We start from the raw sequence: 14,648 nt of genomic DNA, 5'->3' as shown, positions 1-14,648 counted from the left end.
AGATCAACCGGAGAGACAGACCTCCTATTTTCTCGCCCTCCCAGGATGCTCAGCTAAAAGACACTTCTGCAGCAACAACCCGTGTCTGAATGGGGGAACCTGCGTGAACCTGTGGGGGTCCTTCAGCTGCGAGTGCCCACTTGGATTTGGAGGACAAAACTGTGAAAGGGGTGAGTGTGCATAGTTGTCCTGGAGCGCTCACACATGAGAGGAGACCCGAGATAATCAGTGGAAATAGTAACAAAAACTCATTATTTGTGTTTAGAGATAAAGGCACGATCAAAAGTGTAAACAGTGCAGTCATCGGTGCATCAGCTAGGGCCAGAAAAATCTAGAGCCACATCTCTGTGGGTTTCAAACAGGTGAATTCTCAATGGTCACACTAATTGCTCTTTGTGGTTTGAAGACATGTAGCTTATGTTTCTGTTGCCTGTGTTCTCCAGTGTCCGTTTTTGTTCCACCTGATACACTGCAGCTGTTCTCTCTGCTGATTTATGGTTTACAGCAATATGAGAAGAGCCACAGGAAGTGAAAAGAGCCATGTGAGAGAACAAAAACAACACGTTTAGTGTGTCGCTTAGTAGAACAAGTGCAAAGCGGATTTGAGCGAGCGTTGCAGTGTTTTCATGCTGATCCGATATGCAAGGAGGTGTATGAGATGCCGTGAAGTTGAGGTGGATGTTTGAATGAGGAGAGGAACATAATGCAGTGTGATCTTGTGTTATTATGTTTATTGAGCTTTGGTTTTTCTCTCCTGGCATCTCGCTGCCTCCACAGTGACATTCACAGTGCATCAAGTTTATCTTCCATCACTAATCGATTTCAATCTGGACGATTTTCATCACTTTGTACAGAGACAGCTTGATGGGAAGGAAACTGCTGCACATCTGACGAAGTGTCCTTTGGTGTCACGGTTCTTGATGTGTGAAAGGAGCAGAAAGCCACTCTGTTAGAACATGAACAACATTTATGAACAGTGAACATGAGTCATGCTTTAAAAAGCTGCTGTTCAGCGCAGGTGTTGGTGTGAAGCCGGTGATAACAGCTTTTACCTGATTTCCTTTCAGACTGACAAAAAAAGCCTACAATGTGCAGAGGTTTTTTTAAATTTATTTCTGACATCTGCCCCCTTGCGAAGTGAAGGATACAATGAGTTGAGTGATGTGAACTCTCATACCACTGTCTCTCTGTCCTCACCTTTCTCTTCTTCAAACCTGTCCGTATATCAACATCCTTCCATTGCCTCTGCTCTCCTCTCCTGTAGCTATGCCCAACCCGCAGCGTTTCCTGGGTAACAGCCTGTTGCAGTGGAACAACCTGGCAGCGCTGGCGGCTTCCGTCCCCTGGCACGTAGAGCTGATGTTTCGCACACGTCAGGCCAGCGCCACGCTGATGCACATCTCCGCTGGCCTGCAGCACAACCTCACACTGCAGGTGAAATGTTCATTTTCACAAATGACACACACAAAAAAACCACACATCTGCATCAACTTCTGCTTGTAGCCAAGTTGCATCATACATATTTCACTCCACAGGCAGTTTAACTGTCACGAAGATGTTGCAGTAGATGGCAACTTCAATGTATCCTCGAGGATAATAGAATAATGTGACTAACAGGATGCTAATGTAATTGATGGATGTAGAATGAGATTAGCAATAGCAGCGTTAAGGGTGAAAAACATGTGGTGAGTGTGAGGGCCAGTGAGAGCATGCAGGAGTCTCAATCCGGAGCCAAAAAAGACAAAACGTTGAAGGGGCGCGGCTCCACCTGTTGGCCAGCAGAGGTTCAGCACATCATTGAATCTGAAGAGGGAACATTTTCAGCTCCTTTGACTTAAGTGCTTAATATCTGTGTCCATCATCTCACCTAAAAGTGCTGTGATGTTTAGAGTAGAATGTTCCTTTTTGCCTGTTGGTTCAGTGTCCCTCCTGCTGCCTTCTATCTGTGTAGCTGCGAGGGGGGAGTGTGTTGATGGGTCTTCACCGGGGCGAAGACTCAACTCTCTCCCGTGTGGAAGAGGTGCTGGTAAATGACGGAGAGTGGCATCATTTGCAACTAGATATTAGCAGTTTGGGAGGCGCGGCGAGCCACCACAGAGCTGTTTTGTCTTTAGACCACGGCCTCTACCAGGTGAGTCGTCATGTCCTGCCGAGGTTTCGATCCATTGTTTTAGTTGAGCAGTCACTAGTGAACATCTTGTACGTTTTCAGGCCAGTATGGAGGTGGATGGGAAGCTGCAGGACTCCAAGCTGAAGACTGTGAGCATTGGTGGTTTAGCAAGGCCTGATGGGAAAGTTCAACATGGTTTCCGAGGATGCATACAGGTCGGACCCCTCTGTGGATGGGAATTATATCAGCAGCATGATTATGTCTTGAAGCAGAACTTATTTAGCTCTAAAAGTTTGGTTTGCAGTTGTGCAAAAATATCACTTTGGCACAATTAGATCATAAACGTGTGCACTGAGAGACGTTTTGCATTTGCATGTTGAAATATGATGGTGTTCATTCCCCTGCAGGGTTTGAGGGTAGGTGGTGCTCTGAGTCTGTCTCAGGCCCGGAAGGTGAATGTGGAGCCTGGCTGCAGTGTGCCGGACCCCTGCAGCTCCAGCCCGTGTCCGGTGAACAGCTACTGCAGCGATGACTGGGACAGCTTCTCCTGCACCTGCCTCGCCGGTCAGATTCTGATACGTTCAAACACGAGAGACCGCAGCATGTTTCAGGGCTGGTACAGTTACCTAAGAAACTGCACTCGAATGAAGCATCATGCAGCTCAAGAATAGGGTTTTGAATTATTTTGGTTCAACATTCGTTGCAAAAACCTCATTGAAATTATTCATTTTTGTGAAAGCACCCATTTGTGTTGTGCTTTTTTGGATCTTTTTTCAATCAAAACTCTTTCAGCTCTTTCAGCTCATTCTCCTTTGCCTCTCTTGTTGACAGGCTACTACGGCACCAACTGCACGGACGCGTGCACACTCAACCCCTGTGAACATGAGTCCACCTGCACCAGGAAGCCCAGCTCCCCTCGTGGTTACACCTGCGATTGTCCCAACAACTACTTTGGCCGCTACTGCGAGAAAAAGTACAGTTTTTCATATTTACCATCATCAGTGTGGATATGAGAACATTTCATGTGCAGGTAAACTGATCGTGTGTCACCCTACAGGACTGACTTGCCGTGTCCCAGAGGCTGGTGGGGTCACAAGACCTGCGGCCCCTGCAACTGTCAGACAGACAAGGGTTTTGACTCAGACTGCAACAAGACGAGTGGAGAGTGTCGCTGTAAGGTGAGTGTGTAACACCCTGGAACAACCAGAGGAGTGTGCAGGCACACGAGGAGCAGAGGGAGACAGGAAACTGTGTCTCAGTTCCACACAGTATAGGAACTTTATCAATATCTGCACAATATCACAACTGTGTTCTATGAGTGACATCATTATCATTATTCACACAAAACTTCGATATTTATTTTGTTGTACAAAACAGAGAAATTCATTTGAATTTGGAAATTGTGTCTGGTTGTATATAATACTGGCAAAGGGTTCATTTATTTTCAAGTAATGAAAAGGGAAGTATGTGAATCAGTATTTTTTAATTTTTTTCTCTTAACACGTCAAAATACGAGTGCAGTGAGGTCTGTATGGAGACATTCTCAATCTACTGAATAAATGATTTCTTGATTTGAAACAGTTGATTAAAGTGAAAATAGTAACAGTGAGATAAAATTATGCCTCCTTTGTAAACTTAAAAAAAAAATCAATGTGAAGTTTATTAGTAAGCATTTAATTAGCAGCTGAATCTTCTTGGACCATGCAGGCTGATGGAGAGGAGGATCATGGTTCCAGAGAAGAACCCATTAAATTTTGGGGGGGCAGATCCTTTAAACATAAGGGTTTTCACGTTGGCCTTAGCACAGGTTGTTTAGTTATATATGGATTCCTTCTCTCTTCTTAATTTTGATTCTAGTTTTTGTCATATAACCTGCTGCACATCTGGTCCGAAGTATGAGCTCATTCAAAACACAGCGTTTATGCATTCATGAGAATGAAGCAGGATGACCAGGAGATTTCAAATAGCAGCTAATCATCATTTCGTCTCTCCTCCTGCGTTTCCAGGACAACCACTACCGTCCTGAAGGCAGCGACACCTGCCTGCTGTGTGACTGCTACCCGGTCGGCTCTTTCTCCAGGACATGTGACCGAGAGAGCGGCCAGTGTCAGTGTAAACCGGGTGTGATTGGACGCCAGTGTGATCGCTGTGACAACCCCTTCGCTGAGGTTTCCCCTAATGGCTGCGAAGGTCAGAATACATCAGATTGCTGTCAGCTGACATGTAACACATATGTTTCAATACATGTATAAAATCATTTCCAATTTCTCCTTTTTTTCAGTGATCTATGACAGCTGCCCTCAGGCCATCGAGGCTGGGATCTGGTGGCCCCGGACCAAGTTCGGCCTCCCTGCAGCAGTTCATTGCCCAAAGGGAACTCTGGGTATGACAGCTTCTCAGCAGTTTTCAAATTACCATATAATGACAGCAACATGTGAAAGTTGCCTGAAGCACTTTCTGAGCCGCAGTCTATTTCTCACCTCATGTGATAACTCTCTCCCTCTCCCCCTCCCTCTCCCCCTCCCTCTCTCCCTCTCTCTCTCTCCCTCCCTCTCTCTTTCTTCTCAGGCACTGCAATTCGCCACTGTGATGAGCACAAGGGCTGGCTGCCTCCCAACCTCTTCAACTGCACCTCCGTCACCTTCAGCAAGCTGAAAGCTCTGGTGTGTAGCTCCTCTCTCTGTCAGAAATCACATTCTAGAGGTGGAGAATTCACGTTGTTTTTGACTTAGAGCTTCTGCAGAAAAGGTTGCAACTTTTTTATATACAAAATGGGTGTGACATATGCACATATTCAATCGATTTTAAATCAATTTTAGAACCATGTGGAAGAACCATTCGCGTGAGTAAATATGTGAATTTGTTAACGAGGCAAGCAATTAGAGTAATGTTCATGTGAAATTCAATCCCAGATATCTCATAAATAAGCTTCATTTATCATTCTGCACTTTTTTTTGTCCAAACAATATTTTTCATGTGACAGGAAACTTTACTTTTATTCATATTAAGGGTGGAGATCACAAAGCAGCTCACCATACATTCTGTCAAGATACTTATATATCGCAGTTCTTCAAGACAATTCACCTCAAGTAAAGTAAAAAGGTTAAAATTATGTGTTTATTCACTGTATTGTTGTGTCAATTTTACACAATTTTACAACTGAGGTGAAACAATGTACAGCAATATCAACATTTGGTGCCAGTGTAGTGAAGTATCATGGTATACTGCATTATTGATATTATGTCATGTCTTTTTTTCCCTGCAGTCTGATAGGTTTTCCCACAATGCATCGCTCCTAAACTCTGGACACGTCCAGCAGACGGCAGCCATGTTGGCCAACGCAACCTTGCACACGGAGAAATATTACGGCAGCGATGTGAAAGTCGCCTACCGGCTCACTCAGAGTTTACTGCAGCATGAGAGCAACCAGCAGGGCTTCAACCTCACAGCTACACAGGACGTCCACTTCACAGAGGTGAACAAGTCACAGGAACACACACACACACACACACACACACACACACACACACAAAGACCAGCATTCATAACACATGAAACCAACAGTAAATAAAACACAATGTGACCTCGTAGTTTGTCTGCATTGAAGACTTCACACTCATCCTGTCGCTCTGATCTCTCGCTGCTCTGCGGCAGAATTTGGTGCGTGTGGGCAGCGCCATCCTGTCTCCAGACACACGGCCACACTGGGAGCTGATCCAGCACACGGAGGGCGGCACGGCGGTGCTTCTGCGTCACTACGAGGAATATGCAAACACACTGGCACAGAACATGAGGAAGACGTATCTCAGCCCCTTCACCATAGTCACCCCACATATCGGTGAGCAGGACCGGACGTGTTGATATGTCCTGATAGAATAATACTTATTATATACAATGATACAACTGAGGCGTTAGTACAGGCTTTCACATACCAAGTTCTTGAGTTTTCAAAACCTTTTACAGTGAATCATCAACCAGAAACAAATAGATATGTGAAGGATGATTTATTTTAATATTATTATACTTCCTTCATCAAATCAAAAACAAACTTTACTCTTAATTCCCAGCACAAAAAATAAAGTTTTTTTTTCCAGAGGCAGAAATATTTACACAGAATTATGCTATAAAAACCACATATATTGAAATAGAAGGAACAATAACACGGTCATTGGTGAGTTCCTGATGTTAACAGATGTGCGGTGTATCCAAAATTTGTAGTCGTGAGGATCTAAAACGCTCAGGCAAAACTGTTTAAAGTAAGAATGAATGTTTGAGGTCGTAGTGTTTCTAAACCCCTGGCTCCAGCCCTGGTCAGAGGTCATATTGAGCTGTTCTTCAACAACAGTCAACAGCTTTGCCTTCGTCCTCCACAGTTATCTCCATCGATCGCCTCAAGAAGATGAACTTTGCTGGAGCCAAACTGCCCCGGTACCAGTCCCTGAGGGGCCCTCGCCCCAAGGACCTGGAGACGGCCGTCACCTTGCCTGATTCTGTCTTCCAACCACCAGTGGACACTAAGGGTCACAGGCATCTGGATGTCTTCCCAGAATCTTCACTGAGAAACCGTTCAGCTAACAGGAAGAGACGGCATCCTGACGACAGCCAGCAGGACGCCATCGCCAGTGTGATCATCTTCCACAGCCTGGCCTCGCTGTTACCTGAGAGCTACGATCCTGACAAGAGAAGTCTTCGGTGGGAAAGACACACGTTGCCTCCTGATGCTGAAGCTTCACTCTGAGCATAATTACAGCTTAGAGACAGCCAGACACCCTGGGACTTTTTTTTCTAATTGAATCCTGTTTTTACACTGAATTGGCATGTCCTCTTTTTTCTTATCAGGGTTCCGAAGCGTCCGGTCATCAACACGCCAGTGGTGAGCATCACGGTGCACGACAACGACGAGCTTCTGAGACACACACTGGACAAACCCATAACCGTGCAGTTCCGACTTGTTACCACAGAGGAGCGCTCTAAACCCATCTGTGTCTTCTGGAACCACTCTATACTGTGAGCGCGTGCACACACACACACACACACACACACACACACACACACAAAACCAAAATCTTGATGAGGTCATGTTCCCTAATCACTGTGTGATGTCTGTGTTTTCATGTCAGAGCCGGTAACGGTGGCTGGTCAGCGAAGGGCTGTGAGGTGGTTTTTAGAAACAACACACACATCAGCTGTCAGTGTTATCACATGACCAGCTTCGCCGTGCTGATGGACATCTCCAGGCGAGAGGTGAGGGACGTCACGGTTCTCTGCTTTCTCCATTGTCCCCAAACCCTCAGGTTGTGCTGCGGTCAAACTGGGCCATTTTTACTCAAAAATGACCTTATAACTTTATCCCTAAATTCCAGAAAGTATTCTGAATCATATGGCAATGAGTTGGAATCAAGTTCAGTAAAAGGCACAATACTTAATGTAAATAAATAAAATAAACCTTACGCCTTATAAAGTGTCGAAAATACCAGAGTCAAACTAGTGCTGGTTGGACCTCAGCTCCCTCCGTGGGTAAGACCCTGAACCACCTGCTGCTCCTGATGAGCAGGTCCCACCTTGCATGTCCATGAATGAAACACCAGCAGGAAACATTCCATACTTTTCCTTTACAAAGAAATCTGTTGGATACTATTTATTGTTATAAAATAGCCATTGATAATATAATCTATTTGATATTTAGATTGAATATTAAGATGTCACTGAAGATCATTTAAACCCATATTTCTCAGAATGGCGAGATCCTGCCCATCAAGATCCTGACGTGGAGCACAGTGGGAGTGACGTTGGGCTTCCTCCTCCTCACCACCTTCTTCCTCCTCTGTCTGAGAGCCATGCAGTGCAACAAGACCAGCATAATCAACAACGGAGCCACCGCTCTCTTCCTCTCCCAGCTCATCTTCATCCTGGGCATCAACCAGGCTGACAACCCAGTAAACAGCCTCATTCTCTTCCTATTTCATTTGATTTATGAAATTTTGGTTGTTTTTTTTGTTTTTGAATCATTTCTCTATTTTGCTGCAGTTCCTGTGCACAGTCATCGCCATCCTGCTGCACTTCTTCTACCTGTGCACGTTCTCCTGGCTCTTCCTGGAGGGGCTGCATGTCTACCGCATGATCAGCGAAGTACGAGACATCAACTATGGGCCCATGAGGTTCTACTACCTGATTGGCTGGGGAGTGCCCGCCTTCATCACAGGTCCAGACCCTGAAATAATCACATGGAAACACATCAGTGTAAAGACTGAGACCTGGTGACTGATGCTACCATGCCTCTGGGTTTGTCTCCAGGTTTGGCGGTGGGACTGGACCCTGAAGGCTACGGAAACCCCGACTTCTGTTGGCTGTCAATGTACGACACGCTCATCTGGAGCTTTGCTGGACCCATCGCCATGGTAGCGTCGGTGAGTCCCTGCAGGCTGACGTGTTTGACTTGTAAAGATTGTGTTTATATTATGAAACAAATCTCGCAACACTTGACTCTATATAGAGAAAAAGCAACTCAGCACCTCCTGTATTGTCTTGTGCCCCCCCCCAGATGAACGTCTTCCTGTACATCCTGTCGTCCAGAGCTTCCTGCTCACTGAGACATCATAGCATCGAGAAGAAAGAGGCTCGTGTGTGAGTGTCACGACCTTCGCCCAAATATGAAGTCAACCGTGTTAGCACGCCAGCTGCTGTTGAAAGAGAAGTATTCAGAAATATGGCTGCTCCCTATATTATCAGTTTTATCACTTAAGTGTTTTCTAGTAAAGGTTAAAGGTTTCAGCCTGAACTTTCTCATCAAAGACAAAGTGATCTGATGAATTTCTGTCATCGTTTAATATGCATAAAATTTAAAAGCTTCTAAAAATATAATATGATACTCACAATGCTGAAGATTCTTCTGCAAATTCAAACATTTTAGCCTCATCTTCCACTGAGCCAAATCTTAAGGAATTAATGTATCCAGATCTCTTAACACATCCATGGTTACGGCGCGAGCCAGCGTAGCTTCTCCTACTAACTCAGAAAGGGAGAGGAATGATGCAATATGAAATTTCCCCACTAGATGTCAGTAAATCTTCTTCATCTGTAAACATTTGTGTCACTGTTCTCTGAAGAACAGAAATCCCACAAAACAGACAAAAAAGGGGAGGATTTGTAATTCCACAGATACGCGCTCAAGAGTTCTGTATCCTCATTTACACCATCGCTGCTCTTCATGACAATGTGCTTCTGTTTCTCCATCTGATTTTACTGAACTCCTGATGTTGGTTCGCTATTTTAGTGGTTTATCATCAAACTCCATCTTCATTTCTGTTGATGCATAGAAATCAGGGTGACAGCTCTTTGCTAACGTCTCTTTATTTCCTCTCATGTGACACTGCAGCTCTGGCCTGAAGACTGCAGGTGGAGTTCTCTTCCTGGTCTCAGTCACGTGCTTCCTGGCGCTCCTCTCCGTCAACAGCGACATGATCATCTTCCACTACCTGTTCGCTGGCTTCAACTGTGTGCAGGTGTGCCCTCGTACTCCCTGTTTAGCTATTTGACATGTTTATTTTTTTGGTTTTGCCCTGAATGTCTCCTCTGCTTCTTCTGCAACCAAGGGTCCGTTTGTGTTCTTCTTCCGCATCGTCTTCAACAAGGAAGCCAGGAATGCCATGAAGTACTGCTGCAGCCGCAAGCACCCTGATCACATGATCAAAGCCAAAGCCTCTGTGAGTCCCTCGCCAACAAACTCAGAGAAAATACTCACTGAAGCCTCTGGATGAAGAGCTCAACATTGGTCACATGTTTGGAGTCCTAAAAAATTCTTCTCAGTAAAATCATCTGAAATGTTATCACACAACCCCCCCCTCCCCACACACACACACACACACACACACAAACACAAACACATGTTCTCTCTTGAGTTATTTGGTGTGTTTGACTGCAGTTATGTGTATACCTCCACTCATCCATCCTCTTCTTTATTCTGGATTTTCAGGGCTACAAATGCAACATGAACTACATGGACGGCAGGTTGTACCATCTTCCCTTCGGAGACTCCAGCATCTCTCTGAACGGCACCATGCAGAGCGGCAAGAGCCAGCAGAGCTACGTTCCGTTTGTCCTCCGGTGAGGAAACGCCAGGAGAGATTTTTATGCTGCATCACACGACTGTGTCAACTGATTCCTGATGTCTTTGCAGGGATGATGGATTAAACAACAGTCAGGCGCACATCGCTCTGAACGACCACACTTCAATCTTTCACGAGACTAAAGAACGTTTGGATGGTACGTTCCTTGTCGGAATCTCTGACTTCGACCATGTTCACCATTTAGCAGCGTCAACTTTTTCTTTTCTGTTTGTGTTCAGATCATGACAGCGACTCAGACAGCGACCTGTCGCTAGAGGATGACCAGAGCGGCTCCTACGCCTCCACGCACTCCTCCGACAGTGAGGATGAGGAAGGTCCCCTTCCTCCAGAGGAATGCTGGGAAAACCTGGCATCTAATGTGACCAAGAGATCACAACCACATGGTACCGCAATCACTGTGGTGTCGCCTTTCAACGTGTTTGTTCATAGATCTCATAAACCTGAGTTCCATGCTGCTTTCTGTTTCCTAGACAACAGCGTGAGTAAGATGTACTGGCCTGGAGATTGTGCTGCTACGCTCAGTGACAGTGAGCTCACAGACGCAGACAGACTGAAGGTGGAAACTCTGGTGAATTCAGAGTCAGGCTTCGGCCGCGACTCCCAGAGCTTGTCAGACGACCGGAGGCAGGACGCCATGACGGTTCTACTTCCCAGTCTGCCGAACTTCAGCACCCACCCTCACAAAGGTCAAGATCAGCTCTGACGTTACTGACATGTTTAACCGTGGATTTAAATGTGTGTGAAAAAGGTTGTCATAAACCTGCATGTGTGTGTGTGTAACACGCAGGAATCCTAAAGAAGAAGCAGCTCTCTCCCATCGTAGAGAGAAACGGTTTCAACCGAATCCACAATGAACTGTGTGAAAGTGCATCAGGTGCAGCGTCCCCACAGGGATCGGGCTGTAGCGAGAGACGAGCCGGCCCGGCTAAACCCAGCCTGCCAGACCAGTTGAACGGCGTTGCCATGAGCATCAAGGCAGGAACGGTGGATGGAGACTCATCAGGATCCGAGTGAGTATCTGATAGAAAGAAAGAAAACTACGGTAACAGAAACCAGAGTAGCAGAAGCATCCATCAACCAGCTGGTCACTCTAACCGTGTCCAGTGTGACATCACTGTGCGTCGCCGTTGTCACTGTTGAATGTCTCTGTCTGTCTCATTTCCACCTGCTCTTATCTTAAATGTTAATGTTCAACCAAGTGAAGACAGCGATGAACCATCCTCTGATACCTGAGTTTTATGAGCAGCTCGTTTTCTCCACGATCCTGCTGAGAGACAGACAGACAAACTCAGGGAAGCTAACAGAAACAACGCTGTAGCTGCTGTGAATGAGTTTAGAGCAGACATCAGCTCCATGGTACAGGTTGAGACTGAAGATGAAGACTCTTCATAGCTGCCATCATGGCTCCTTATCAGTGAAAGCAATGATAACTACATACATTAAGTGGATAAACTCCTTCTTGACACCGCTTATGCACAATAGCAGTTTTTGGGTTTTGTCTCGACTTGGATTTGTTGCTTCTTGATTCAGGCGCCTGGTTACATGAGTGTGTATTTGACTTTTCTATCCTTTTCTGTCTGAATTATCCTCAAATTGTAGTTTACTAACCAACATTCTCTGCCCCTTCTCTCTTTCCAAAAAAACAAAAATCATAGATTTTTATTCTTTAGTTTTATCCCATGAAGCTCTGATCCTCATTCAAACCAATCAGGATCACTGTCTTCAGATTGGTGCATCATTTCAGCCCCCCCCCCCCCCCCCCCCCCATCAACCACCTCATTATGTGTGTGCATTTCATTGCCTTGTGTTTACTTTTTGTCTCCCTTGGTGCTCTGCATTCATCTCACCCTGCTCTTCCGTTATCATGCACCGCCCTGTTTTTTCCCAGCAGCCACTGCAACACCTCCATGTGACAGCGCTGATGGAGGGGTGTGTCTTTGCAGGTCATAGAGCCTCCTTCCTCAGCACTAACAGGGAACACTGGACTTCCCCTTCAAAACAAAAATGTGGATAAAAGAAGGAATTCCCCTCGTCGCTGTTATGACCCTCTGGAGACGCGCACGCTCGCGTGTGTGTGTGTGTGTGTGTGTGTGTGTGTGTGTGTGTGTGTGTGTGTGTGTGTGTGTGTGTTCACATGTGTGCCAAACCTCAGGAGTCCCTGCACTGGTCCAGGCTCAAGCACACTGACACAACAAGTCTCCCTTTAAAGAAATCATTTTGTTTACATACTTGAAGCAATGCACTTTTTTTTTTTTAAAATTGACGTCCCTGATTTTATTTTATTTTTTTTTTTTTTTTTGGTCGTGTTTCTTCTGCTCCAGGATATATATTTTGTTTTAAAAGACTGTTGAACAGTAACATTTTGAGTGGATCATGTAGTTGTAGGCTTTGCAAACATTCAGGGAAATTTCCTTTTTTCATGCATATTACTGTTCGTCTTGCCTGCTCTCGATGCTGTCAGTGTGTGTGTGTGTGTGTGTGTGCGTGCGTGCGTGCGTGCATGCTTGTGTGTGTGCCAATCTTGAGATTTGCTCAGGATTTGCTTCGCGTACCTAAAGGCGCAAAACGGAGGAGACAGCGGACTGTTTCCACCCTGAACTGCTGCCAGGAGGCTCTCGAGGGACGGAACTGGAACACAGGGAGGAAGGTTATAAGCTACTTCATGAAGGACTCTGCACTGCTCTCATCAACCGGGGGACAAACCTGCACGTGCAGATGGAAAAAAAGGACTTTTGATACTTTTGTAAATGACGGAGGGCACATTTTTTTTAACGGACTTTAAAAAGCGCCCTCATTTTTTCATTGTTTTATCGTGGGGGGGGGGTGTCACTTCAGTTCAAGACTTAACAGCTGTATTTTATAGATTAGCTTTTTGTAAAATAATGAGATCAATGAATATTTGTGCTGCGATCCATTTTTACTGTACAGAGTGGCCTGTAAATGAAACATATCTTTATCATGTAAGTAAATATGTCAGTCAAGCTGATGTGATGGGCGGATGCTATTTTTACCAACATATGAGTTAAATGTATAAATGTATTGCGACGCCATAAGAATCGCCAGCAGCTCAATCATGTTGATATCAATATTTCGTATCAGTGCCAAGACAGATCCCGTCATTTTCTCCTGTGTAAAATGTGTTTGACATTCACACACACACACACACACACACACACACACACACACACACACACACACACACACACACACACACACTTCTTTGCTTGAGGTACTTGTGATTGTGTTTGTTCATCCAAGTGAAATAATCATATATTTGCTGTTTAAAAAAAAAAGGGACCAGGCTACAAACTCTTCATTAAAGAAATGTCAAACAAATGTCAAAGTGTTTTCAGTAAAATGAATCTGTCGTCTCGGCGCTGAAAGGAGGACGAATCTGCGTTATGAAGCTTGAATTCTCAACTTTCAACAAGTCTGGTTTAATCAACGAAGCCGAGGTGTCACACACATCTGTTTGTCTGACCGGGGAAGAACAGGTATCCACCGTCAACAAAGTCAGACTTGATTTAACCTCCCTTCCTGAAACTATTCTCTCCGGAAAATAAACCCGACTTTGCTGCTTAAAGTCCAGGCATGAGTGGACATCCTGCCTCAGATGCTGAAGAACATTCACCATTTTAATCTTCATGCTTTACTGCGACAGCCAACACTTATCGTTGCTCTTGAAACTGTAGTCATCCAGCACTGTTAGAATAATAATAGTAATAGAAATGTTTTAGTCTTGAGGTGCTTCACCAAAGTCCGTTAAAATGGGTAAAATTTGAAAGGGCAGCCGGCAATTAATAAATAAATGAGCTTTAGAAATAGTATGGAGAATAAAAAGATTAGATTTACAGGTGGAGGGACTTTAGTTCTCCGGATGTATTTGCCAATGTTGCATTTCATAAATGTTCGTGAAGATTCAACAATCAGTATGACTGTTGGAAATGTTGCAGCAAAAATAAATGGATTACATCCAAGCTCCTATCGATGTAAACAAAAAGAGGATTTTCATCCTGTTAGAAAGATGAACATCAATTCATTAATGCACGTTTGATATTCAGGAGGTTGTGGTAGAGTTGGCACCAACCAACTCTCCCCAGTTACTGCTTTTATACATCCACATTTGCAGTATTTTTCTCAGCACAAACGACAAGTTTAATTTTTTATGAACAAATATGTACTGCCAGCACCGTTATGAATAAAAAAAAATCAAAATGATCAACCTTTCTGATTTCTGTTCTTTTGGACCTTTCATATAATCCCCTGTAAATGAGAACATCTCCTAAAACAGTCGCAACCTCAAGTGGTTGTAACCGTTACATAACAAACAGGAATTCAATGTGGTTTTATTATAACCACCGTGCTGGACCTAAAATAAGACTTGATTCTTGTAGGAGACTTGAAATGAGCCT

The 14,648-nt window shown here is 44.7% G+C and overlaps 1 protein-coding gene across 5 annotated transcripts in view; it reads left to right on the top strand.

Moving 5' to 3' along the window:
• Positions 1-13,533, top strand: part of celsr2 (cadherin, EGF LAG seven-pass G-type receptor 2) — a 55,819-nt gene extending 42,286 nt beyond the window's left edge. For 2 of the 5 annotated variants that reach the window (XM_086199312.1, XM_086199307.1), the window contains exons 8-34: positions 45-170; positions 1,265-1,434; positions 1,952-2,131; positions 2,212-2,325; positions 2,518-2,674; positions 2,942-3,083; positions 3,168-3,288; positions 4,117-4,300; positions 4,392-4,493; positions 4,679-4,773; positions 5,376-5,585; positions 5,765-5,948; positions 6,484-6,802; positions 6,950-7,117; positions 7,231-7,354; positions 7,846-8,046; positions 8,138-8,312; positions 8,405-8,517; positions 8,652-8,734; positions 9,486-9,612; positions 9,703-9,813; positions 10,083-10,213; positions 10,287-10,372; positions 10,455-10,619; positions 10,707-10,922; positions 11,024-11,246; positions 11,892-11,980. In XM_086199312.1, coding sequence (XP_086055438.1) covers positions 45-170; positions 1,265-1,434; positions 1,952-2,131; positions 2,212-2,325; positions 2,518-2,674; positions 2,942-3,083; positions 3,168-3,288; positions 4,117-4,300; positions 4,392-4,493; positions 4,679-4,773; positions 5,376-5,585; positions 5,765-5,948; positions 6,484-6,802; positions 6,950-7,117; positions 7,231-7,354; positions 7,846-8,046; positions 8,138-8,312; positions 8,405-8,517; positions 8,652-8,734; positions 9,486-9,612; positions 9,703-9,813; positions 10,083-10,213; positions 10,287-10,372; positions 10,455-10,619; positions 10,707-10,922; positions 11,024-11,246; positions 11,892-11,919 — 4,055 coding nt within the window. In that variant the 3' untranslated portion in view covers positions 11,920-11,980. Of the gene's footprint in view, positions 1-44; positions 171-1,264; positions 1,435-1,951; positions 2,132-2,211; positions 2,326-2,517; positions 2,675-2,941; positions 3,084-3,167; positions 3,289-4,116; positions 4,301-4,391; positions 4,494-4,678; positions 4,774-5,375; positions 5,586-5,764; positions 5,949-6,483; positions 6,803-6,949; positions 7,118-7,230; positions 7,355-7,845; positions 8,047-8,137; positions 8,313-8,404; positions 8,518-8,651; positions 8,735-9,485; positions 9,613-9,702; positions 9,814-10,082; positions 10,214-10,286; positions 10,373-10,454; positions 10,620-10,706; positions 10,923-11,023; positions 11,247-11,891; positions 11,981-12,124 lie in introns of those variants that run through there. The other 3 variants (XM_086199311.1, XM_086199310.1, XM_086199309.1) reach the window with 3 other exon arrangements.
• Positions 13,534-14,648: the final 1,115 nt, after the last annotated feature.

Source organism: Aulostomus chinensis, chromosome 3, assembly GCF_037954235.1.
Source record: "Aulostomus chinensis isolate RoL2024-O1b breed Wild chromosome 3, RoL_Achi_v1.0, whole genome shotgun sequence".
Lineage (NCBI taxonomy): Eukaryota > Metazoa > Chordata > Actinopteri > Syngnathiformes > Aulostomidae > Aulostomus > Aulostomus chinensis.
The sequence above is the reverse complement of the archived record's forward strand: the minus strand, read 5'-3'. Positions and strand labels throughout refer to the sequence as shown.